This window comes from Oenanthe melanoleuca, chromosome 3, assembly GCF_029582105.1.
Source record: "Oenanthe melanoleuca isolate GR-GAL-2019-014 chromosome 3, OMel1.0, whole genome shotgun sequence".
Classification (NCBI taxonomy): domain Eukaryota; kingdom Metazoa; phylum Chordata; class Aves; order Passeriformes; family Muscicapidae; genus Oenanthe; species Oenanthe melanoleuca.
The window spans coordinates 98,069,266-98,095,119 of NC_079336.1; the positions used below are offsets into that span (position 1 = coordinate 98,069,266).

A 25,854-nucleotide genomic window follows, 5' to 3' on the forward strand; every position below is an offset into this window, starting at 1 on the left:
CTTTCAGGCAGAGGACTAATTAGTGCATCCCTTCCCCAAGGACACCCTGGAACCACCAAGCTTTAAGGATGTAGTAAATGCAGATGTTGGAGTATGTGTACATTCCTAACGTGGCAAAACACCCAAATTCCGTGTGTCCTACAGCTGAACCGTGTTCGTTGTAACACTAAAACTCACAACAAACAGGTCAAAAAGAGGTGCAGACCTTTCCCCTGAGCATGTGGAAGAGTTACCTGGGGTCACGTACTCACATGGAAATTACTGCTCCATCCTAGAAGAGGGGCTGTGCTTGGGAAGTGGCCAGCTCTGGATTTCTGAGACGGAAGACTGGTGGTTGTGCTGGATTTAGGGAATACACTGAGCATGCAGCGCTGCAATAAACCAGAGATGTCTCTGTTAATTATTGACCTGCTGGGCAGCACTGCCGTGAGTGTGCGCCCACGGCAGCACATCGCTCTTGCTGTTTAACAAGGTGCTAAGGGAGGGTGATTCTCCTGTTAAACTGAAGGGAAGCTGTCATACTCTGTGTGAGAATTGATTCGTGTTAATCACAGAAGTTTTGGAGTTTGTATAAACCAGAATGCTTAAAATAAGAAAAGAACATGGACCTAGATAAAGGGAAATACGTGATTAAACCCACTCTGTTTAAATCCCCCTGCTATGAATATTGTGCATACCAGTTTGTAAAAAAAAAAAAAAAGAAAAAGAAAAGGGGTTTTCCATAGTCTGAAAAGCTTTTTTTCACAATCAGATTTCCTGCTTTGTGTGATCAATCACAGACTATCTGCTAAAGATCAGAATTCCCACTTCTGTTTTTATCTACCAAGACCAGATGGGTACATGACCAATTGTCCCAAGAGCTGTCCCACGGAAGTTTGGAAGTTTCTTTGACCACCTTGCAGAATTACTACAACAAAACAATAACAATTATTGATTACTACAAGGAAAACCAGACTATAAAAAGGGAGCTGCAAACCAAGTTGGGTGGAAGCGTGGAGCGGGCGGTGACCCCTCACGTTTTCCCCAGCGCTGCTTGCTCTGTCTATATAAAATAAACCAATCGAAATTTTGCTGAATATCGCGAGTTTGTTTCACATTTACAACAACAAGGTGCTAAGGGAGGGTGATTCTCCTGTTAAACCGCTCTTTGAAGGGAAGTTGTCATACTTTGCTGAGCGTGAGGGCGGCAGCGCGGCTCCCTCAGCAGCTACCCTTTCCTCACTTTGGTGCCCTCAGGCTTCGCATTTCTCCTCCGCGAACCTCTTTCTCGCCGCAGGAGCCGTGCGGACACGCTTGGGGCGGAGCCGTCCCCTCACGCTCCTCCCCTCCCCTCAGCCGCCATCGCTTCCCCCTCAGCCCGCACTCAAGATGGCGGCGGCGGCCCCACGTGACCGCGCGCTCCCGGCGTGCCCCGCGCCGCCCCCCGACCCCGGAAGCGCCGCCGGTGCCGCGGCCGCCGCTCGGCCCGTCCCGTCCCGTCCCGGCCCGGTGCCGCCGCCATGGGAGTGCCGGCCTTCTTCCGCTGGCTCAGCCGCAAGTACCCCTCCATCATCGTCAACTGCATCGAGGAGAAGGTGAGCCGGCCGCTCGCCGCCGCGCGAGTTCATCCCCCCCCCACCGGTGCTGATCCCCCGCGGCCTTCGCACGGCTTTGTTCGGGTTTACTTTTGTTTTTTTTTTTTTTTATTTTTTTTTTTTTTTAATATATTCCTGTTATAAATGAGAAGCAAAGTCGCGATATTCAGCAAAATTTCGATTGGTTTATTTTATACGGACAGAGCAAGCAGCGCTGTGGAAAACGTGAGGGGTCACCGCCTGCTCCACGCTTCCACCCAACTTGGTTTGCAGCTCCCTTTTTATAGTCTGGTTTTCCTTGTAGTAATCAATAATTGTTATTGTTTTGTTGTAATAATTCTGCAAGGTGGTCAAAGAAACTTCCAAACTTCCGTGGGACAGCTCTTGGGACGATTGGTCATGTACCCATCTGGTCTTGGTAGATAAAAACAGAAGTGGGAAGTCTGATCTTTAGCAGATAGTCTGTGATTGATCACACAAAGGCAGGAAATCTGATTGTGAAAAAAACCTTTCAGACTGTGGAAAACCCCTTTTTTAATTCTTCTTTTACAAACTGGTATACACCGTATTCATAGCAGGGGGATTTAAACAGTGTGTTTAATCACGTATTTCCCTTTATCTAGGTCCATGTTCTTTTCTTATTTTAAGCATTCTGGTTTATACAAACTCCCAACACATTTTTTTTTTTGTTGTTGGTTTGGTTTTTGGGAATTAGAAGCATCCCTGTTTGCCGGCACACATTTCATATTTCATTGTTCAGCTTCCTGCTTTACCCTGGGCCTTGATTTTTTGGAAAAGCCCCAGGGTGCGACTTTCACACCCCTTTAATCTCCAGCAGCCTCGGGGGGTTTTGTCACATTGCTGGCGTCTTCTAGCTCAGGATAAACATCTGCTGGCCAAACAGGGACAAGGACATGATTGTTTATATGGGTTTTTTTTGGGGGGGCTGGTTCCTTCAGGCTCATCCCTGCAGCCAGGAGAGTGTTGTGCTATCCTGTGGGACACAATGAGAGGATGGAGGGGTGTCCCTTCAGTGGGGGATTTATTTACTGTGCCCTGAGCATGGCAAGTTCTTTTCAGGACTCACTCTTGAGTTTCTACTTCTTCCCATAGATTTTTCCAAATAATTTGTGTTGTGTTTTGTTGGCTTGTGCTGCCTGCATTCTGCTCTTCCCTCTCACTGGTTTGGGAGGCTTCTGCCTCTCTGCTCCTCCCTCCCCTCGGGGAAACACCTGGAGGGGGATAAAGGGTAAAGGAGATCAGGAAAAAGGTGCTGGAATTCCCTGGAGAGGCTGCACGTGTGCCCTGCAGGGTGTTCAGCTCTGTGCTTTTCCAGGCTGTTCCTGTGCTTCAGCTTCAGGCAGTGAAGGTTTGGTTAAAACTGAGAGTTGAGGTTTGTATAGCCCTGGTTTTACTGGCTGTGTGTCCCCTTTTTTTCAGTCATTAATAAGTGAGCTTGTACCAGCCAAAGTCCTTTATTAAAATGAGTGGAAAGACACAACAAATTCCTTGAGTTGGATTTGCCATAATTTGCCAGGACAGCACATGGATAAATCACATGCATTATCATTTTTTTTTGTATTCAAACCTGGTCATGAATCTGAGAGTGGACTAGGACAGCAGGGAGAAGCTGTAGTTTGTCTTGCTGTCGATGAATTTAAGCTTCTCTCACGATGTAATCAGCTCTGTGTGTGTTTTAGGATTGCTGTAAATCTCTCTAATCAGAAATTTTGTATCTCCCGGTAGCTTGTCTCTCTGAAATATTGAAAAGTTGATCCTTGTTCTCTTACCTTGCTAGATTAATCAGATTTAAGAAAAAGAAATAATCTTTCTTCTTAAGCTGAGCAGGAAGAATGAGAGGAAGATCTTGAAGATAATAAAAAAATCCAGGAGAGAATATTCTTAATCAAATGGATGGGAATTAATAAAGCTGCAGCCAAAGTATCATGTTTGAAGATCTGTTTTCAATGGTTTCAAAAGAGGCTGTAGATGAGAAGTGCACAGTTTAGTTGTATCACAGGAGATATCTCTGCCAGTACTTCAGCCTTCCTTCCACAGGGCTGGGGTTGTGAAGGGGGGGTAATTTTCTGCCTCACAGAGCTGGGATTCCTTCTGAACCCCATTTAGCTGGGCACAGAGCTGGGGATCAAGGAGAGCCCAGTTTTTGTGCAGTGTTTGCACCAACACTTATTTTCTAGTACCTCATTTGGGTGTGTGTGTGTCTGGAGGGCTCAGTAAAGAGGCAAATTTGGGGCTGGCATCTGCCAGGATAACTGTGCCAAACATAAACACCAAACCAAGAGTGCAGAGGGTTTAATTTTGGGGGTTAGAAGTCAGCCAGTCAGTGCTGCTGCTTTAGGCAGGAAAATTGCCCAGAGTTGATGGCATGATGTGTAAGTTTTGGGGGTTTTTCAATCTTGGCTTTATGCCCAGCCGTGTTCCACCTTTGGGTGTGTTATAACCCAGAACTCCTCTGAAAATCATCAGGCTTTTCCTTGCTCAGCTCCTCTTCCACACTCCTTGGGGTTTAATCTGTGTGGGTTACAGCTGTGGCTGGTGGAAGGGAGAGTCAGTGTTGCTAATTATTGCCTTTTGACCAAACTAACCACAAACCCAACAACAGCAGAGGCCCAAGCAAAACAAACCTGAAATTATGGTGAGGAAACAAAAGTGGCTGTGGTTGTTGAGGATGTTGAAGAATCCACTGCTGGAGCACTCCAGGTGATTTAGGATGAAGAAATAATGAGAGATAGGGACTTCTCTTGTCAGCAGGAATGAGCTCTCTCCCATAACCCATCACTGTTTTCTGGCTAAAACCATCTGTGGGAAGAAGTGCTGTGTGATAGTGAAAAGTGCAGTTGCAGGTGATGTGGGTAACTATTGCTCTTTTTCTCCTGCTGCCTTTAAAACCAAAGCAGACTTCTGTGACTGTGTGCACTGACAGCTGCTGGTGGTTTGTGCTGAAATCCTTGCCCCCCTGTGCATCCCCAGGCCAAGGAGTGCAATGGTGTCAAGGTCCCCATCGACACCAGCAAACCCAACCCCAACGAGGTGGAGTTTGACAACCTCTACCTGGACATGAACGGCATCATTCACCCCTGCACACACCCAGAGGACAAGTAAGGCTCTTGCTTTGGCTCCTTGCAGGTCATACATCTCTTTGCTGACAGCATTTCAGCTGCTAACACTGAGTGCTGTGTGCTTTAGGCCAGCACCCAAAAACGAAGACGAGATGATGGTGGCGATTTTTGAGTACATCGACAGGATCTTCAACATTGTGAGGCCAAGGAGACTCCTCTACATGGCCATAGATGGAGTGGTGAGTGTTGGCACATTCTGTTTCCAGCTGGAAAAGAGATTTCCCAGGTGCAGAAGGTGACCCAAGCTCTCCTGTACTTTTGTTTTTAGGCCCCACGTGCCAAAATGAATCAACAGCGGTCCAGGAGATTCAGAGCCTCCAAGGAGGGCATGGAAGCTGCTGAAGAGAAGCAAAAAATCCGACAGGAAATTCTGGCCAAAGGTAGGGCAGTGGCCTTAGCAGAGGTTTTTCCATCAGAGTCACCTTGTTTGGTCACCTCAGCAAGGTTCAGAGAAGGGCTGTGTGTGTGCATTGCTGGGAGAAGGGGAGAACAAGGCTGAAAGAAACTGAGACAAAACAAAATGTCATCTTTTCTTCTTCAGTCTCCTGCCTGAAATGAGTTTGTGTTGAGTGCTCTTAATTCCTTTTGAAAATAAATTGAAGAGAAGAGCAGGGATAAATGCAGTGAGAAACAACCCAGACCCTTCTGGAAGGAAGTAGACATTTGTAGGGCTTGATGAAAGGAGGACTGAGGCTTAAAAGCAGGGATCAGATGGAAATACTCTTGCACAAGGATAATAAGCTGCCAGCAAGGGGAGTCACTTGACAGTGGAAACTCTAAATTCAATGAGGAAACAAAAGTCAGAGCAACTTTGAGGGTGGTGGTGACACAGAGCTGGAGTGAGAGGGGAGTGTGTTTCTGCTGGCTGAGCTTGGAAATCACCTTGCTGAAGTTTGTAAATGTGGCAGTACCTGTAGGATGGAGGCAGCACAGTGGTGAGAGCTGGTTTGGTTTGGTGGGAGTTATTAAACAGACTGATTTCAGTAACACCTGTAGGATGGAGGCAGCACAGTGGTGAGAGCTGGTTTGGTTTGGTGGGAGTTATTAAACAGACTGATTTCAGTAACACCTGTAGGATGGAGGCAGCACAGTGGTAAGAATTGATTTGGTTTGTGGGAGTTATTAAACAGACTGATTTCAGGTAACACCTGTGGGATGGAGGCAGCACAGTGGTGAGAATTGGTTTGGTTTGTGGGAGTTTCATGAGCCAGGCTGCTTTCAGTGAGTTAATTTTTCCCAGGGGAATGCCTGGGTTTCCCTGTGTTGGCAGGGGTCCATCTGATGTAACTCTGCTCCCTGTTTCTGTTGCTCCAGGTGGCTTCCTGCCCCCAGAGGAGGTGAAGGAGAGGTTTGACAGCAACTGCATCACCCCGGTGAGTGGCCTGCCCTGCAGCCAGCCCTTGCCAGGGGCTGAGTGCAGCTTTAACCCCTTCCCTTCCCCTGGCAGGGCACGGAGTTCATGGACAACCTTGCCAAGTGCCTGCGCTATTACATCGCTGAGCGCCTGAACAGCGACCCGGGCTGGAAGAACCTGACTGTGAGTCTGCCCTCCCACTCCTTGGGCTTGGCATCCCACTCAAGAGTGGGGATCTGACAGCTTTGGCTCTTGGCCTGGCTGTGAGCTGCTGTTAGCACATCCTGCTGAGGCTGCAGAGATCCATTCCTGCTGATAACTCCATCTGCCAGCACCGTTTGCTGGGATTTCACTGAAGGGCAAGGAGCAGGTTTGGTGCTGGAAGCCACAATCTCACATAATGGGAGACAAGGCTTTTTTCAAGATACATGGTCCTTGTATCTTTTGCACAGTTCCTTTTCTGTAATTGCTCCCTCAGCAGGCTGCAGTTTCTCTGCTGCTCAAATAGCAGGTGTCAGCTCTGTGGGCTCAGAGATCCTCCCCTGGTCCTGCCCAGTTGTGCCTGTGACAGTGTTTGCTGCACACAAGGGGCAGTGCAGGCAGGAAATGCAGCTGAATTTGCTGACTGTTCAAGTGCTCTAATTAGAGGGCAGTTGGCTCTGCTTGATTCCCCCCCATCAGACAGGGGTTTTATAAACACTAATTCTCCTCAGGGCAAGGAGGGGGGTGATGAGATCATGTTTCAGTGCATCAATGAGCTCAGGCTGGGAGTTCTCTAGTGCCCATCTCATTGCCCTGACAATTTATCAGGACACATCAAATGTGAAGTGATAATTTTGGTGGAGTTTGAATCAGTGTCAGCTTCAGTCTGGTAGAGGGAAGTGAAGGTCTCTTCACTTGCTTCTGAATTTCATCTTCAGTCCCAGTATTTTAGCTCAAACCATAAAGATGCTGTGTTCAGTATATAAGGTTTTTTTCCCTGTGGCAGTATTAATTGTTGCCATGATTTGAATGTTTTCTCAGGTTATTTTATCAGATGCCAGTGCTCCTGGTGAAGGGGAGCATAAAATCATGGATTACATCAGGAGACAAAGAGGTAAAATTCCAATGAATGTGGGCATTTTCTTTTAAGATATACTCAGTAATAACTTATTCTGACAAAATGTAATTTTCTTTTGTGCAGCTCAACCAAACCACGACCCAAACACTCACCACTGTCTGTGTGGGGCTGATGGTGAGTTCTCTCTTGCTGGGTAATCACATCAGCATCTTGCTAGAGGCAGAATCCACTTTCTTCTAAACTTAAAAAAAAACCAAACCACACTTGACTGTGTTTATCCTTAATCACATTTTATTCTTCTCCCTTGCTTGGTAGCTGATCTGATCATGCTTGGCTTAGCTACACATGAACCAAACTTCACCATCATCAGGGAAGAGTTCAAACCAAACAAACCCAAGCCATGTGCTCTCTGTAACCAGATGGGGCATGAGGTTAAGGATTGCCAAGGTCTGCCCAGGGAGAAACAAGGAAAGGTAAAAATTCACTAAAATTTATTTCTAGGATTTCTTTAATCTGTAGGACATTCTCAAATTGTTCTTGCTGTTGGTTTTAGCTGAAGCACAGTGCAAGTTGTTGCTGGGAATACCTTTTTATTTTTACTTGGATGTAAATCATGTCAAACCTGTTGTGCACACTGTGGTGTTCTTGTTTGGGGTTTTCCCACTGAATGAGAACAAACAATCAGTAACTGAAGAGATGTGCAAAGCAGCAAAATGCAGGCTTGGGAGCCTGTTTTGGGTCTCCCTCAGCTCCTGTTGAAGCAAGCCTTGCCAGGGGGGCTGGGGAAGCTCTGGGATGCTTCTCCAGGTGCTGCAGGTTCCTCTCCTTGTGTCTGATGTGAGTCCCTGTGGTTTCAGCACGACCAGTTTGCCGACACCGTGCCGGTCTCGGAGCAAGAGTTCATCTTCATCCGCCTGTGTGTCCTGAGAGAGGTGAGGTGCAGCAGCTGCTGGCTGTCAGTGCCATTCCAGCCCTCTGCAGTGTTCTCTGAGCTCCTTTTTCCTGTGTGTGTGTGTGTTGCAGTACCTGGAGAGAGAGCTCACCATGGCCAGCTTGCCTTTCACTTTTGATTTTGAAAGGAGCGTGGATGACTGGGTCTTCATGTGCTTCTTTGTGGGGAATGACTTCCTCCCTCACCTGCCATCTCTGGAGATCAGGTAGATGAGAATCTTGTTTTCCTTCCCCTGCAAGAGCAGCTGCTGTGCTTGTCACCCCCAGGAGTCTCACCCTGTGCTCTGTGTTTAGGGAGGGAGCCATCGATCGCTTGGTTAACATCTATAAAAACGTGGTGCACAAAACCGGGGTGAGAGTTTTCCCTTCTCCTCTCACAACATCCTGCTCCTTGCCACAAAGCTGCCTTGCTTTTCAACTCTGCTGTCCTCTGACCTGCAGGGCTACCTGACTGAGAGTGGCTTTGTGAACCTGCAGCGGGTCCAGATGATCATGCTGGCTGTTGGGGAGGTTGAAGACAGCATTTTCAAGAAGAGGAAGGACGACGATGTAATTGCTTTGTTGTTGCTCTGACAACCTTGGGGTTTGGTTTGGCTCACTTACTGTTAGCCAGAGACACTCCTTTAAGGGCATGAGGAAAAGAAAAAAAGCCCCAAATTTGTATTTTCTCTGTGGTAATCTCTGGTGAGTTCTTCCAGGCTCCAAAATGAATCTTGTGCTTCCAGCTGAGCTTCTCTTCCTGGAAATGCCAGTTTGGTGTTCAAGTTTTCAGTTGGCCCAGAAATCACAGAATAGGAAATATCTTCCCTTGAGTCTCTTTTTCTATTTCTAAGACTGTCTCTCTGACACTTCTTTGGGGCATCTCTGCAGTGCAGGCAAGGAGTCTGTGTGCACTGACACTGCTGTCACCCCCAAGTAAAGCTGCAGCTAAATTTAATGGATCATTTAAATCATTACCAGAGTTTTGGGGCTTTGAGTACCCTGCTGGTTTTTTTCCCCATAGATTTTTCAGGGTAGGGTAGAAAATTCCATCCCATTTTTGTTGCATTTACAGGCACACAAGAATTGACCCATGTCTTACTCAGAATGTTGCCCAAAAACCTTGTGGTGTGGTCAGTTGAGGATTGTACTGAAATCATTTGCCAAGGAATTTGTGTCTTTGACTGACTTGATTTCCTTTTGCTCTTCATTTAGGATAACTTTAAAAGAAGACAAAAGGAAAAAAGGAAGAGATTGAAGGTAAGTGAATTCCTTAGCAATGCAGAAACTTGCAAGAATATGTCTACTTTAGTTTTTGGGGGTTGAAACTGCAGGTGTAATCATGGTGTTTACTGGCCTGTGTGTAAACTATTTCAAAGTTTAATAAATTTAAATTAGGCTGATTTTTTTTTTTCTGTTCCATATCTAAGAAATGTGCCTTTGTACATTCATTTCCCTGTAATGTTAATCTGAGAGCATCATCCCAGTGCTGGGGGAGATCACAGAGCTCTTTCAGCAGCCTTGTCTGTGTTTATCTTGCAGAGGGATCAGCCTTCCTTTATCCCTGGTGGCCAGTTCTCCCCTCAGGCCCTGGGAAATCGATCCAGCCCTCAGGCAATCTCTAACCCTCGACAAGCTGCCTTTGAGATGAGGATGCACCAGAACTCTGTGAGTACAGCTCAGGGGCCCCTGGCACTCCAGACACGAGTTTGCTTGGGAAGCTGACACCTCAAACATAATTCTCCAAGGAAGTGGCTTTTAATGAAGCCTGCTTGAATAAAATTGTCTTCTCTATTTCTTCTGGGGAAGGGAGAAACTTGGATGAAGTTTTGGGCAAGGTGTTAGACTGGAAAGAAGTGCTCTGTTAAAAGTCCTGTTAACTTTAAATAACAATTATGACAGTTTCTTTCTGGGTATAAATCTTCATCCAAACAGCAAGCAGATTAAAAGTTCTTTTCATCACAGAGATGTGTGTTCTGTCTCTGAACTCTAAATACAATGTGCTTTTTCAAGGTGTAATTTCTGCTGCGCTTCCCTTTGAATCTCAAAACTTTATTTGCACCTGACTTAAGCAAATTAGTTCCTTTATGGAACAGGAGACATTTCTTTTAGGTTTTAATATTAAAATAGATAAACTTGAGAGGCATTTAAGAGACCAGCTGTGAAGGAACTCAGAGTGTTTCTGGCAGTCCTGAGTTGGAAGCACATTTTTTTTCACTCAAAAGTGAGTTGTGACAGAAGCTGCAAAACTGGAATATATCCAGAATGGCATTTTTAATCAATTCAGACTGTGTTGTTTATTGCATCCTTTTTATTTCTCAAAGCCAGTGACATCTTTGCCTTTTAACAGGGATGTGATTTTCACTTTTGCCCCATGACTTTGATGGGTTAAGATGTGTGCAGCCTTTGCCTGGAGTTTTGTTTTTTTTTTTTTCCAACTGAAGAGAAGGCCTGTGATTATCACAGAGCTGTTAATTTTAACTTGAATTTTAAAAGCCTAATAAATCCTGCTCTTTCCCCGCTCCCCTTCCCCTATTTATCTGTAATAATTCTGACCCTAGACAACTGCAGCATCTCCAAACACCAGCCTGACTCCCGATGGCAGCCCGTCCCTGGGAGGAGGAATCAAGAGGAAATGTGAGGACAGTGACAGTGAACCTGAGCCAGAGGATAATATCAGGTGAAGCCATTTTTGGTAGCACTTTGTTAGCAAATTGCTGAGATAGATGCAGCCTAATTAATGCCATTTAGCTCAGTGCAGCAGTGCCTCTGGATGCTCTGCTGTGATCTCTTTATCCAGCGGTAATTAACGTGGAGGGTGAGGATCTCCAGCAAATTCCAGTGAGATGGGTGAGCTCTGCCTGCTCAGCCTAAAGTGTCCAGATTAGTATGCATGCAGCTTTGCAGCCTCCCAGCCTGGGCTCCCTCTGAGACCCAGCTTGGCTAGACATTCCCTGAGATGTGAGCAGAATTCCAGGCTGCTCCTGGACTCCTGGAGCTCTGCAGCCCTCCCTCACTGCCAGTGCTCCCCTGCATCTCTGCTTTGCAGCAGCTCAGGTGTGTCTCTGAGCCCTCATTGTCACAGGGAGGCTGAGCCCAGGATGGTCGAGCTGGGAATTAACCAGCAGTGGTCAAGGGTTTCAATGTAGCTCCTGCTGTTTGAGTTCCTGAGCAGTGCAGCCTCAGGGGTTTGTTTCCTGTGGGAAAACACTCAGGGTTCTTTCCTTGTGGAGTTCTCACAATCATCACAATGGATTTGTGACATGGAGCCCATCAGTCTTCTACTATCACAATTATTGCTCTCATTCTTATTTTCTTTCCTGATTTTAATTTGTATTTTTTTTAATCAAGCAAGCAGAATTTTTATATAAAATCACACATTTTAAGGATAAATTATTCCACCTGATTTCCACCTGAGTGTTGGCAGAGCTGCTCAAAGAAGCTTGAGTATGAGCAAACTGGTGATTCACGAGCAGCAGTGGTTCTGGCAGGGTTGGTATTGGCAAATGTGCTACATTCAACCACAGTTTCTTAAGCTTTTGTAGCTCAGAGTATTTTTTCATGTCCTTTTCTGGGTGGAAATGAATTCTCTGCTTGCCATTGTAAATACAAAGCACTGCATTGATGCCCTAGATACAACCACGCTGTTTGTGGAAATATATTCTGTGTTTATAGTGACTTTGAAACCAGAACAAATTGTTGCAGTCAGCTACAGATGGGTTTTATCTGACAGAAAGGTTTTTGAATTTATGCAAGTGTCTGCCTGCCAGGCAGCTCAGAGCCTGCAGATGTTCCTGACTCCATCCCTCAGGCCTTCAGTGCCAGGAGCTCTGTCCTTGCTCACCTGCTTTTCTGCAAATCTTAAAGCATCTCTTGGCTCCTCTGCCTGCTCATCAGTGTGGAGGGATTTAGGAAGTGTCCTGAGCAACTGTCTCAAAAGAGATGCAAGGGAAGATCCTCTTTGCAGAGCCAAAGGGATGTGCATCCTGTAAGGAACATAAATGGATTGTGGCTGTCTGCTAAAGCTCCATACACAGGATTTAGGGCTCTGGGAGAGTCTGACCAGTGTCAGCTTGAGGTGACCTCTTGGAGTGGTTTGGAGTAAAGTTCTGTGTAAGAAAACAAATCATTATCAAGGGATTATGTGGTTTAAGCAGTTTGGTTCTTTGCTGACATGATACAGCAGAGCTGAAGGGTGCAGCTGCCCGTGTGTGAAAGAGGAGCCAGTGTTTGCTTTCCCTGCCCCATCTGTGGACAGACATGAGGGGGAGCTGTGTGAAGGCAGGATGAGCTGTGCCCAATCAAGAAACTGTTCTGCATTTGCTTGCCTTTATATATTTGGGGTAGCAGGAAACCTCTGCCAGTTCTGCCAAGAGTCACATTTACTCTGTTCGTGCCGAGCATCCCTTTTTCTGCTTCCACTTAAACTGTGTGTAGTGGCAGGTGGCTTTGCCTGGCAGAGCTCTCAGAGCTGTGGAGGAGCCCATCCATGGTAAGCTGCTCCCTGTGCCTGGCTGTGTTGCAGGCTGTGGGAAACGGGCTGGAAGCAGCGCTACTACAAGAACAAATTCGACGTGGACGCCTCCGACGAGAAGTTCCGCCGCAAGGTCGTGCAGTCCTACGTGGAAGGGCTTTGCTGGGTCCTCAGATATTATTACCAGGTACCCCAGGGTGTCTTGGCTGAGTTTGTTTCAGCCTTGCTGGTTTTGTGGGCTTTTGTTGGAGGTGTGAAACATGTGCTCGTTCTGTGTGACGCTGGGGGTTGCAGTGCAGCTTCAGCGCGCCTGGAGCTGCTGGAGGAACAACTGGATGTGGCACTCAGTGCTGTGAGGTGATGATTGGTCACAGGTTGGGCTCTTCCCCAGCCTCAGTGATTCCAGCATTCTGGTTCTCACATCTGGCAGCAGCACTTGGTACAACAGCACCGCTGCTGCTTTCCCTTTCCCACAAAAAACAACATTGCAGGTGACTAAATGAGAGAACAAAGGACACAGTGAGAACTGCCAAGGGACAGAGTTGTCAGTCTCCTCTGCAGATTGTCATGCTGCTCCATGCAGTGTGTTGTGATTGCAGTCATCTGGATCTGATTTAAATCTTTTGATAATTGAGATGTCAGATTGGCAAGAGATTAGTGAGCCATGGTGGGGTTTGTTGCACTCATAAGGAGCTCCGTGCCCTGAAGGCAAAGTCAGTCAGTCAGCCTGGCTGTGTGAATCTGGAGCTTCCACACTGGGCTGCCTTCTTAAAACTTCATGGTTTTCCTCCGTGGCTGCCACCTGTCCAGCTGGCAGCACAGGCAGGGCAGGCAGTTTCCAGTGGGTTTTTTCACTCCCCACCTTGGAAAAAAATGGGAATGTGTTCCCTTCCCTCCTGCTCTAAGCATTCCTCGAGTTTGGGCTCTGGCTTGTGTTGTGGGGGATGAAAATCAAGTGTAAGGTTTGCAAGCTCTGGTGCATGCCCTCCTTTTGCAAAGGACAGATGTCACCTGGATGCCTTTGAAGGTGGGAATTCCTGGGATCCTGGGCACAAGGAAACTGGTTTTTTAACCATGACAGGGTATTTCCCCACAACTCTCTGCCTATCTGCCCCCAGGGGTGGAAATGAGCCTTCAGGTGAGCTGTAGGTAGAAGTGTCCCATTCAGAGCACAAGAGCACAGAACCATTCCAGTCTGTTGTATGGGGATGGAGCAGCTGGAAAATCACTCCCTGCCCATATGGAAATGAGGTTAGGAAGCTGTTGGGCTGGGGGAACCTCAGAGTAGATTTGCCTGAGGATCTTTGTTTGGTTTTTTTTCTTTACACCATAATAAAAAATTTACTCCAGTAACTACTGCTGGCTGTCCATAAAACTTGTGCCAGAATACATTCCTCCAGAAATCTAATAACTCAGGGCATGTCCCACTAGAGGAACATCTGTTTGGAGTGGGGGGGGGGGGGAAAAAATAGAAAAAAGAATGAAAGCAATCCACCTGGCTTTTGAAACATTCTGTCTGAAGGACCACAGTGAATAATTATAGGTGCTGTAATTTGGTACCAAAAATATCAGTGGAGGAGCCTCGTTGACATTTAATTGTTCAGAACTGGGAGTCAGAATAGTCAAAATAGGGCTTTTGTTTCAAGTGGTGCTGCTGAGGAGGGGGAAGCTTGACTCAGGCCCCGTGGAGCCACGTTTCCTTGGCGAGGTGCAGGGTGTTGTGGTGTGTTAGAGGCAGGGAAATGAGAGGGGAAGAGCAAAGTGCTGGTGCTGCAGAGAGGTGCAGCAGTGGAAATCAGAGTGCTTCTCAGCAAACGTGCACTGAGTGTTTTCCAGGTCAGAGAAAACGTGGGAGCGACTCTTACAGGTCTGTGCTGGCGCAGCTCCCCGAGTCAGTGTGGGGAGCAGGGGTGTGCACTGCTGCCTGCAGCTGGCTGCAGGGTTCCCAGCTGCTGCTGGCTGTGATTCCACGTGTCTCCCCTCCCTGCCCCAGGGCTGTGCCTCCTGGAACTGGTACTACCCCTTCCACTACGCGCCCTTCGCCTCGGACTTCGAGGGCATCGCGGACATGCCTTCCGACTTTGAGAAGGGCTCCAAACCGGTAGGGTGCTGCTGTCCCCCCTGCTCCCCTGCTGCTCTGCCCCTCCTCCTCGCACCTGGGCCACAGCTGCCTGTCTGCCCCCCACAGTTCAAGCCCCTGGAGCAGCTGATGGGCGTGTTCCCGGCCGCCAGCGGGAATTTCCTGCCGCCCACCTGGAGGAAGCTGATGACGGACCCGGTGAGATTCCAATCCCTGCTGGCAGCTCAGGGCACCTGGCAGTGCTGGCACAGCCCCTGCTGCTGGCTTCAGGCTCTGGGCTGTGCAGGGCAGAGGGGAAGGATTTATTCAGAGTCCTTGAAAGTGATGGCATTGCCCAGCTCTCTTCCACCTCAGATGCTTTAGCTTCCTACAGAAATCTTCCAAAACTTAGCTGGGGTGCAGATAACTTCTCCTAATTACCTCTCCTCCTTCATTTATTATTTTAAATCTCTGAGTACTGCCCATCCCCACTTTGGGCTTAAATGGCTTTTAATGAAAGCTGTTCTGCTACCAGAGACCTTTGTGTTTGGCACTCTAAACCCGTGTCAAAGTTGGCTTTAGGGGTGATTTTTGTTTTCTCCATTCCAGGAATCAAGCATCATTGACTTCTACCCTGAAGATTTTGCTATTGATTTGAATGGGAAGAAGTATGCTTGGCAAGGTGAAACTTCAGCTTTGATTTGTTTTTAAATTTTTAGAATTAGTCTTAAAAACCTGTAAGAATAGGAAGAAATTGGAAAATCATCTTAGTGAGGAAACACTGCACCAAGTCACACAGATAACTTGTTGTGGGGACAAGTATTTTACAGCAGGTGTATTTTTGAAAATAAATCAGTATGAAGAGCAGATTACTGTTCAGTTTTTGGATTGGCAATGATTATTGGTAATTTCAGCAGTCATTCTAGATTTGTTCATTTGTCCTGAACCAGACTAATCATTCTTCTGTTTTTATCAGCCTCAGTGTGTAATTGTCTTTTGTCTCCTTTGCATTTAATTAATGGATCTCGTTCTGCTCAATCAGTGGCTCATTAGTACTGTGCCAAAAATACTTTGGGGAATACAGAAGTATTTTGGAGCTCACAAAGAATGGAAAAAGAGCTGCAGCATTTATGCAGCTTCTCCTTCCTTTAGAGAGTATCAGTTTACAAGGCTGGGTGTAATTTACACTGCAGGTAAAGTTTTAGTTTGAGTGCAACAGATCTGAATTGTGAAGCAAAAGTGTGATTCCTTCAGAATGCCTTCTCTGTTTCTTGGCTAAAGAATCTTACCAGAGCTCGATATGCTGGTGTGTGTTTTTGGGGAGGTTCTGGGTTTTTTCAGTGAGTGTGAGGATTTGGTTTTGCCAGGTGTGGCTTTGTTGCCCTTTGTGGATGAGAGACGCCTCAGAGCTGCCCTGGAGGAAGTGTACCCTGACCTGACTCCTGAGGAGAGTAAGAATTGGGGTGTTCTTGGGGAATTGGGGTGTTCCCTTGGGGAATTGGGGTGTGCTCTGTTGGAGAATTGGGGTGTTCCCTTGGAGAATTGGGGTGTTCCCTTGGAGAATTGGGGTGTTGTGTTGTTGGAGAATTGGGGTGTTCCCTTGGAGAATCAGGCTGCTCTGTTGCCACCTCTGAATTTCATTGCAAATGAGCAATGTATCTTCAGTATTTGGGTTGAGTTCATGGCAGGCTGTTCCTCGGGGTGCTGGGGGTGATCAGTGCTCACAATGGATCTGTTTTGTAACAAGCTCAGCTCCTCCAGGCCAGTGTTAGTTTCTCTGCTGTGCAGAAATCACACCTGGCTCTTGTGGGTAACCTGTGCAGGTGTGTGGGGTTTGGGGGCTGGTTTTTATCAGCTTCATGCTAAATTCAGCATTCCTGCACTGAACACAAGATTCCCATCCTTGGGCTGTTGAGGAGCTGTCCCCCCTGCCCTGAGCTCTTTGCCCCTTCATCATTTCCTCCATCCCTGCAGGCAGGAGGAACAGCCTGGGCGGCGACGTTCTCTTTGTGGGCAAGCACCATCCCCTGTGTGACTTCATCGTGGAGCAGTACAGGAGCAAGAGCACTGAGGTGGGCTGCACTGGCTCAGGGGGGCAGGGGGTCTGCATGCTGCAGCTGAGATCTCCCTCCTCCCTCCCTCCACAGGCAGTGGACATCCCTCCAGAGCTGTGCCACGGCATCCAGGGGAAGCTCACCCTGAACGACAACGCCGTCCTCCCGGACCAGTGAGTGTGCTCCCTCCTTGCTGCTCCTCACTTACAGCAGAAATGGTTCTTGTGCCCACAAGGAATCCATTAAATCTCCTCACAAGGCTGAGTGTTCAGACTCAGCACGGGGGACATCCCACCAAGTGAAATTTGCCTTCCACGGTCCCGTTTTTTTAACCTCAGATATCTTCAAAACACTCTAATGCATCTGCTTGCTCGCTGAGGAGTCTTTGTTTGTCTGTCATTTCACCTGTGGAAGGCTGATTTTTATGCCTTCAGGTATTGTTCTGAGAGGCAAACAAGGCCTGGGTAATGAAAGTGGTGGTGCTCAGTGGCCTTGTTCCCCACGGTTGTGTTTTGGCTTCTCTGCTTTTATGTGGGTGTTAATGTGGGCTGCTGTGACTTCTCACTAGTGCACATTGCCTAAAAACCCCACAGCTCTGCTTTTTGTGTGCTAAGCTGGCTTTCATCAGAGACAAATCCAGGCAGTGATAGCCCAGATGTGTTTTGGCTTTGTCCATTTGGTCTGCAGCACTAAAATCAGGGCTGGTCCCACTCATGTTTTCAGTTTTGTGGAGAATGCAGCCAGTTTGAGGGATGGTCACCTTGTAGGACACACTCTGATTTCTCTGTGCTCAGAGATACAAGCAGCTGTTGAATTCCTCATTTGCTTTAAGTGCACAAACACTGGCTGGTTTAGGGGAAAGGCAGGTTAAGTTTGAAATAAATGTTTTGGAGGCTTAGTTGGCAGAGCAGCAGCTGGTGAGAAATGTGCTGTGTGTTGTTTTGACTGGGGTTTTTCTCTTCCCCAGGGTGGTGGAGTCTCCTGTTCCCATGCTGAAGGATCTGACCCAGAACTCTGCAGTCAGGTCAGTGAGCTCTGGGCTCTCCTGGCAGGCTGTGCAACCTGCAGCACTCAGAGCACTGACATCACTTGTGGTCTGTGCCATTATCTCCAGACAGGCACAGCTTGGCTCAGCCAGAACAGCTGTGCAAGAAGTCAGAGCTGCTGAGCTGAGCCTTGTCGGGACACTCCTAAATGGGGAGGTGGTTCCTGTGAGGGAGGAGTTAAAGGGTTTGGCTTTTCCATCTGCCCCTGGCAGGATTGGAATTGTTCTGTGCTTCCCCTCATTGCTCTGTCACAAGGATTTTCCTCCTGCCTTTGGAGGTGGTGTGAGCAGTCAGAGCATTGCTCCTCAGGCTGGATTTTCCAGGCAGCCATTATTCCCTTTCCTTGTAGCCTCATTCTTTCTTGGTCCTGGAAAACATGAATCCCAGCTGGAAGAGTGAGATTATTCTGCTTTTAGCTTTCTTGGTTATAAAGCAGTGATTCCTGTTTCACTTTGTCTCCATTATGCAACGAGCCTAATCCTCAAATACTTTCTTCCAGCATCTCATTCAAAGACCCACAGTTTGCTGAAGACTTTGTTTTCAAGGCTACAGTGTTACCTGGGGCAAAGTAAGTGTCAGCTGCCAGCTTTCAAATCATTCAATCCTGGTTTATCCATCTGAGTATCTGCTCTGTTAAGTACTTATGGAACTGCTCTTGTTGTTCAGGAAACCTGCTCCAGTCCTGAAGCCAGGGGACTGGGAGAAAACCAACAATGATGGCAGGCCTTGGAGACCACAGCTGGGCTTTAACAGGGACAGGAAACCAGTGCATTTGGACCAGTCAGCATTCAGAACCTTGGGGTAAGGCTGCCTTGCTGGGGCTTTGCCCTCCTTTCCCTTTTTAAATTAAAAAAAAGAAGGGGATGGGCGCAGAGTGTCCAAGCTTAGGTGCTGGTTTTCCATGTTGTGATATTTAAATTCAATTTTGCTGAAATTAGAACATTACAGTGATTTTGCAGTAATGCCTTATTTGATTTTTCATATTTTTTGCCCTCCTAGATAGTTGTAAATCACTTTCCTGTTGTTTGGGATTTTTTAAAACTCATTTGCTTGTAGTGCAGGAGGTACAATGAGAATATCATGCACAAGTGATAATTATGACTGCTAATGAAGACAGCAATGGCTTTTATGCTTTTAATAAGCAAAAAAGCTTTAAGAATTAAATGGGGAGTGCAAGGAGCCATGCATTTATCAGAGCCAGAGGAGAGAGGGTTTTAAAGGAGACTGGCAAAAAAAAAATCTGGCAAATAAAGTCTGGTAAATAAATAATAACCTCCTTCTTCCCTCTTTCTTTTCTCCTCCTTTCTTTTCTCCTCCTTTCTTTTCTCCTCCTTTCTTTTCTCCTCCTTTCTTTTCTCCTCCTTTCTTTTCTCCTCCTTTCTTTTCTCCTCCTTTCTTTTCTCCTCCTTTCTTTTCTCCTCCTTTCTTTTCTCCTCCCTTCTTCCTTTTCCCCTCCTTTTCCCCTCCTTTTCCCCTCCTTTTCCCCTCCTTTTCCCCTCCTTTTCCCCTCCTTTTCCCCTCCTTTTCCCCTCCTTTTCCCCTCCTTTTCCCCTCCTTTTCCCCTCCTTTTCCCCTCCTTTTCCCCTCCTTTTCCCCTCCTTTTTCCCCTCCTTTTTCCCCTCCTTTTACCCCTCCTTTTCCCCTCCTTTTCCCCTCCTTTTCCTCTCCCTTTTTCCCCTCCTTTTTTCCCCCTCCTTTTCTCCCTCCTTTTCCCCTCCTTTTCCTCTCCTTTTTCCCCTCCTTTTTCCCCTCCTTTTTCCTCCTTTCCCCTCCTTTCCCCTCCTTTTCCCTCCTTTCCCCTCCTTTTCCCCTCCTTTTCCCTCCTTTTCCCCTCCTTTTCTCTGGGGAGCATTCCCCAGGCGCGCGTGTGTGTTGGGATGTGTGGGACGCCCACCCCTGTCCCAGCACACAGAGAGGGGCTGGGCTGGGCTGGGGGCAGCTGTGCTGGCACAGGGGGCTCAGCACAGCCCCCTGAGCTGCTCCCCTCCCCTGTCCCCCTGCAGGCACTCGGTGGGCAGGGAGAGGGCCATGCCAGGGATGTACCCCAGCGCCGTGCCGCTCGCAGCCTACGGCAGCCCCTACGCCCGGCCCCTCATGGGCAGCCAGCAGCAGATCCCCAAGCTGCTCCCAAGTAAGTGCTCTCTGGGCTCTGCACACACCTCTTCTCCTGCTTCACTTGCTGGGCTGTGCTGGAGTACTGTGGGAGGAAGAGTGGGGGAAATGGGAAGCGCCACAGCTGAGACACCCAGCTGCCCTAGGAGATGAGACATAAACTCTAATTAACTTCTCTGCCTGTGGTGTGGAATATTGGCTTAGAGTCTGGAGATTGCTGCTTTCAGTGCCTGGTTTTTTGGGGCCTGACAGCTCCTGTCCATCAGGAGGGTGGGTCAGACAGCCTGAGGGCTGTGTTGCTCCCTAGGAGCATTCCCAAACCCATCCTGCTGCCTGGCTGGGGTCTGTGTTCATCCATGCCTCAACTCCTCTTCTACCAGGTAAAGTCAGGCTTGCTTAAACCCTTGTTAGTTTTCTAACCAAAAAGAAATAGCCCAGATTTCTGCTGGGATCAGCCTTTGGGATGTTCACCTGCCCAAAGATCATAACCCATCCTGGATTAGGGTTGTGTGGGTCTGGTGCTGAGCAGAGCTGTGAAGGTGAGTTGGATCCCAGAAATGTGGTTTTTTTTGAGCACCATTGCAGGTGAGGAGCATCATCAGCTCCCCTGCAGTGAGGCTCCTGCTGAGGGAGCAGTCTGCCTGCATGGTGTGGTTGGGATTTCAGTGTTGTGCCTGGAGTCCCCAGAGGTGTCCCCAGGTCTGGCTCACAGCCATCTTCTTCCCTTTGGCAGTCACTCCTTCAGTCCCTGAGTGTCTCCATCAAAGCACACTGGCACCTGCAGCTGGAAAATCAAGTTAGGAGAAATGGGAATGACACAGAGAGCTGCAGCTGGGCTGGGAAGAAGCACCCAGACCCCAAACATTCCTGAAAAACCACAGCTGATGTGGTCAAAACCCCCCCACTCAGTGGGACTGACACAGAGCAGTTTTCCACTCAGCTTGTGGTGTTTTCAAACAAACCCTGCAGTAAAATCAGCCCCCAAAGGGCCAGGCAGTCAAGCCAGGAGCCATCTCCTCCTCAAGGGCCTCCAGGCTGGGGGTGTTCCTCACCAGTGCTCCCTGATTTGCCTTGGATGTGCCAATTTCCAGCTGATGAATAATTGTCTGTGCTGATAACTTGGGGAGTCAAGTGCAGGCTCAGCTCCTGCAGCAGGACATCTGATTTGTGACAGGCAGGCAGTAAACTTGTCAATTAGCTGCCTTGGGAAAGTGATTTTGATTAGTGCAATCAGTAAACACAGGATCTTCTCTTTGATTGCCACCCTGATTAGATGAATTGTCACTCGAGGAGCTGCTGGAGGAGGCAGTTTCTTTGGCCTTATAGCTCTGGGAAATGCCTAAGTTTTGCAGCCTAAGGAAAATATTAATTGTCATTCCTTCTCCTGTGTTGTACCTTTCTGAAGTGCAATTCACTGCTCCAGACTCTCTCCCTCCAAGGTTGTTCTGTCAGCCATACAAATGAATAGGGGGGGGGCTTTAAATGTTTTGATGATGATTTTGCTCAAACTGAGCTGCACAAAGGTGTGGTTACAGCAGCAGAGCTGGGTCCTTCCTCCCATGGGGAGGAAACAAGATGTTGTGTTTTCAGAATAACAGAATTTCAGGATATTTTTGGCTGAAAGTTGTGACACTCAGCAGCTGTCCCCAACTTTTTAAAGTGTTTTAAGCTCCACTTGGAAAACTGCACATTTTTCCCTTAAGCAGCATTGTGGGCTCCATTGCTTGTATCCCAAAATAAGCATGGCTTTGTGTGGGTGCAGCCTGCTGAGGCATGGAGAAGCCCTTGAGATTCCCAGGGAATCAGCAGGGAAGTGGCACTTGCCACCCTCAGTCCTGCTCTGCTCCAGGCTGGGAAGGGGGAGCACTGCTTGGTAACTCCGTGTGTGTGTGTCTGGGGGTTGGTTTAGCTGTGTCTACAGGTGTAAAGCTGAATAAATAACCCTGCATGGGGCATCAGTGAGCAATTATGGGCTGGATTTGCCCAGCAGAGGAGCAGGGCTGGTGGGGCTGGGGATTTATTTGGTGCTCCCTTCATTTGGGGCTGGGGCAGACAGCCCAGGCAGAGCTAGGAGAGAGGCACACTGATTTATTTTCTGTCTCCCCATGCTGGCAGGGTTGTCCACATTATCCAGCTGCTGCAGCCAGCTGTTGGAAAGGGGTCACACTTGAAGGCCATTGAAAGCCATCAAAGGTGTCAGTGAAACTGGAGCTTTTGATTGACAGTGCTGGGGGCTGCCTGGCTGCTATTGAGGAGCTGCTGCTTTCATCCTGTTTGCTGACCAGGTTATTTAGAAGGACAACAAGCCTTTAATTGCTGGCCCTGTTAGAGCAGTGCTGCTGCTGCTGCCTGGCCTTTGTGCAGGGCTGGTTTGGGTGGCACACACAATGGGCCAGTGGGTGGTCTCCTGCAGCCAGCACTGGGCTCTGGCCAAGCTTTTACCCAGAAAGGCTGAATTCAGCCTGATTCCATCATTCATAGGTTTTTATCAGTGTGTTATCACTGCCCAGGGTGACTTCCAAATGCACCTTTGCTGTCTTTAATGATAATGGGTTTACATTTTATTTTAATGAAGTGTTTATGCTTTACATCCTTAAATAAAACAGAATCATCCACTTTCCTCCATTGGTTTAGTTGCTTTTATGGAATAACTCAGCCCAGTCAGAGGGAATCTGGCCCATATTTTGACTTTGACATCTTTGTTGGTCACAGGCATGGTGGGTGTGTATTTTTTATACACTGATGAATGTCCTGGCAAGAGATAGGGTGACTCAAGATCTCACATCTTCAGAAATTCAAGAGGAGGCACCTGCAGAGCATCTGAGCACTATCTCCAGCCATGAAAATCCCTGATTCTCTCTTGTGGGGTGCTAGAGGCAGAGAAGTTGCCTTTTCCCAGCTGGCAGCAGCAGGAGCCACGCCTTGGAGTGTGTTTGTGGCACCAGCAGCCTGGCTGTGCTGCTCTGGGGCACTCTCTCTCATTTTGCCCATCTGGTTTTCCCCCCAGATCTCAGGCCCCAGGAGTCCTGGCGAGGCCCCACGCCCCTGTTCCAGCAGACACCACAAAGGTAAGGCAGGAGGGAGGGCTGGGCTCTGCCAGCCTCTGCTTTTCCCTTCTTCTTGCAATATTGCACTTGGAGGTTGTGGAAGTGGTGCTGTGCTGCAGGTTTGTTTTTTTTTTTTTGAGGTAATTAATGTCCATGATTTATTGATGTTTTGAGAGTGTTCATCCTTTAAAAGGCTCGAGGACTTTGTATTAAAAAAAAAAGGAGGGAAAAACACTTTCCATTAAAACTCAGGCTTCAAAATTAACTTTACTGTTGGTGCTTTGGTACCATCCTTGGTTCTTTGGCCTTTATCTTATTGAAGCTTTTGAGATACTATGAAATTGAACACAGAGAGCTTAAAACTGCATTAGATTTTTGGACAGGCTAAACAAATTTCTTTTTAGGAGGGCTGTGGAGCTTAATGAGGCATAACTAATGGTGTTCCACTTTTATCATTCCTGTGCTGCTGCAGCAGCATTAGCACAGACCAGCCATTGATTCTTGCTACAAACCTCTTGAAGTCCTAATCAGCTTCTTTGGTACAAGTTTTTCAGGCCTGACAAGCCCATTGTAGGGCAGTGTCACTGTAGGTCAGTAGTTATTAGTTGCCACTGAAAACAGTTTCTTTAACTACTTAAGGCTGCACTGAATTAAATGCAGAAGGGGCTCGGGGAAGGATTATGGAATCCACAGCCCAATAAGTGCCATCGAATGGGAGGAATGTGACATGGTTTGGTAATCAGGGATGTTTTACATGCATCCCCTCATGGATGGCTGCTGTGTCCTGTGCTGGGGGGGCTCAGTGAACCCTGCCTACCTGTGGCAGCTATGAATTTATTTATCTTTGTGAATTTTCTGCTCCAAAGCCCAGCTTTTTTTTTTTTATTTTTTTTTTTTTTTAATTTTTTTTCCCCCTCCTTGGGTTTATTTGCAAATGTTTCACCATTGAAAATATGGGCTTTGGGGGAATTTATTGAGCTCTCCACAGCCACTTTCCATGGCAACCATTTAGATCCCCACTGAAGTAAGCCTGGCTCCCTTGCCCTGTGCCTCATCTGTGTGGAATATTGCAAGGCAAGATTCATTCATAATGCAAACTTTAATACTGCCTGGGCCATGGGAGTTGCCACTCCCACCCCTTAATTAAATCCAGTTGATATACTTTTATTTGTGAAGGACTGTCACTTGTCCCTGCCTTCCCTTTGTTGCTCTGGGCAGGGTTTATGAGAAGCTCAGCCCTGAGGATAAGCAGTGTTGCCATGTTCTTGGAAGGTTTTGGATTTGGGGAGCAGATCAAACGTGCTCACAGCTGATCTTTAGTTGCTGTACAGAGCCTTAAGCACAAGGTTAAACACTTGGTGCAGGAAAAAGGGTCTGGAGCTGTTGAAAGCATTTTGGGTTTCCCATTCTTTCCTCTCAACAGCAGGCAGGGATTTCTGCTCAGGGAAGAGAGGAGCTGAGGGAGAGTCCATCCCTGTGGGGGTGGATGTGATGTGTCACCTGCTTAAACATGGCTTAACCTATCATAGAAATAATTTCCAAAGACAGGAATGTGTAAATTCTCCTGATTTTAGCTCACCTGGCTGAATGTGTTTGAGTTGATGTAACTCCCAGTGTGTTCCAAGTTCTTTTTTTTGGTTACAGTTTCTGTGTACAGATCTCCACCCTCACTGATTTAAATCACCAATCAGTGCCCCAACAAAGCAGTGATGTCAGTGGTGTTGTGTTTGCTTTGTTAAATATCCCAACTTCTCACAGATCAACTTTTAAACAGTTTAAGTATTAATGTCAAAAGAAATTTGTGTCACACTTCCCCATTCCAGGCATGGAGCTGACCTGTGAGCCTCAGTCATATTTATCACCAGCACTGGCTGTAGAGGCAGAATGATTGTTAGTGAAATATTGTTAATTCCCAGTAATTTTCCTTATGAGCAGGGTGTTTGTCCTGAGAGATCGTGTTGTTTTTCTGGGAAAAAGTTAGTACTCAAAATGTTTAATCAAAAGAAGTGAGTATGAACAAAGTATGAAATTAGTTCATTTGAAGGGTGAAATTTGAATGTTGATTTTGGGAGTTTAGTCTCCACAATCCTGGGGTGCAGAGTTCCTGCTCTGTGCTCTCCCATCCCAATCCTGGGGTGCAGAATCTCTGCTCTCCCATCCCAATCCTGGGGTGCAGAATCTCTGCTCTCCCATCCCAAACCTGGGGTTCAGAATCTCTGCTCTCCCATCCCAATCCTGGGGTGCAGAGTTCCTGCTCTCCCATCCCAATCCTGGGGTGCAGAGTTCCTGCTCTCCCATCCCAATCCTGGGGTTCAGAATCTCTGCTCTCCCATCCCAATCCTGGGGTGCAGAATCTCTGCTCTCCCATCCCAATCCTGGGGTGCAGAGTTCCTGCTCTCCCATCCCAATCCTGGGGTGCAGAGTTCCTGCTCTCCCATCCCAATCCTGGGGTGCAGAATCTCTGCTCTCCCATCCCAATCCTGGGGTGCAGAATCTCTGCTCTTCCATCCCAAACCTGGGGTGCAGAATCTCTGCTGTCCCATCCCAATCCTGGGGTGCAGAGTTCCTGCTCTCCCATCCCAATCCTGGGGTGCAGAATCTCTGCTCTCCCATCCCAATCCTGGGGTGCAGAATCTCTGCTCTCCCATCCCAATCCTGGGGTGCAGAATCTCTGCTCTCCCATCCCAATCCTGGGGTGCAGAATCTCTGCTCTCCCATCCCAATCCTGGGGTGCAGAGTTCCTGCTCTCCCATCCCAATCCTGGGGTTCAGAATCTCTGCTCTCCCATCCCAATCCTGGGGTGCAGAGTTCCTGCTCTCTGCTCTCCCATCCCAATCCTGGGATGCAGAATCTCTGCTCTCCCATCCCAATCCTGGGGTGCAGAGTTCCTGCTCTCCCATCCCAATCCTGGGGTGCAGAGTTCCTGCTCTCCCATCCCAATCCTGGGGTGCAGAGTTCCTGCTCTCCCATCCCAATCCTGGGGTGCAGAGTTCCTGCTCTCTGC

At 47.8% G+C, this 25,854-nt stretch overlaps 1 protein-coding gene across 2 annotated transcripts in view; it reads left to right on the forward strand.

The window, feature by feature from the left end:
• Positions 1-1,418: 1,418 nt before the first annotated feature.
• XRN2 (5'-3' exoribonuclease 2) overlaps positions 1,419-25,854 on the forward strand; it is a 28,708-nt gene continuing 4,272 nt past the window's right edge. The window contains exons 1-28 of one of the 2 annotated variants that reach the window (XM_056486763.1): positions 1,419-1,574; positions 4,566-4,693; positions 4,782-4,893; positions 4,983-5,094; positions 6,029-6,087; positions 6,162-6,251; positions 7,092-7,164; positions 7,252-7,302; positions 7,444-7,601; positions 7,986-8,060; positions 8,152-8,285; positions 8,374-8,431; positions 8,521-8,628; positions 9,274-9,318; positions 9,601-9,726; positions 10,620-10,738; positions 12,584-12,719; positions 14,526-14,633; positions 14,721-14,810; positions 15,201-15,273; positions 15,959-16,042; positions 16,566-16,663; positions 16,739-16,818; positions 17,613-17,669; positions 18,191-18,259; positions 18,358-18,492; positions 19,695-19,822; positions 22,811-22,871. In XM_056486763.1, the coding sequence (XP_056342738.1) occupies positions 1,500-1,574; positions 4,566-4,693; positions 4,782-4,893; positions 4,983-5,094; positions 6,029-6,087; positions 6,162-6,251; positions 7,092-7,164; positions 7,252-7,302; positions 7,444-7,601; positions 7,986-8,060; positions 8,152-8,285; positions 8,374-8,431; positions 8,521-8,628; positions 9,274-9,318; positions 9,601-9,726; positions 10,620-10,738; positions 12,584-12,719; positions 14,526-14,633; positions 14,721-14,810; positions 15,201-15,273; positions 15,959-16,042; positions 16,566-16,663; positions 16,739-16,818; positions 17,613-17,669; positions 18,191-18,259; positions 18,358-18,492; positions 19,695-19,822; positions 22,811-22,871 (2,642 nt within the window). In that variant the 5' untranslated portion in view covers positions 1,419-1,499. The remainder of the gene's footprint in view (positions 1,575-4,565; positions 4,694-4,781; positions 4,894-4,982; positions 5,095-6,028; positions 6,088-6,161; positions 6,252-7,091; positions 7,165-7,251; positions 7,303-7,443; positions 7,602-7,985; positions 8,061-8,151; positions 8,286-8,373; positions 8,432-8,520; positions 8,629-9,273; positions 9,319-9,600; positions 9,727-10,619; positions 10,739-12,583; positions 12,720-14,525; positions 14,634-14,720; positions 14,811-15,200; positions 15,274-15,958; positions 16,043-16,565; positions 16,664-16,738; positions 16,819-17,612; positions 17,670-18,190; positions 18,260-18,357; positions 18,493-19,694; positions 19,823-22,810; positions 22,872-25,854) is intronic. The other variant, XM_056486764.1, reaches the window with a different exon arrangement.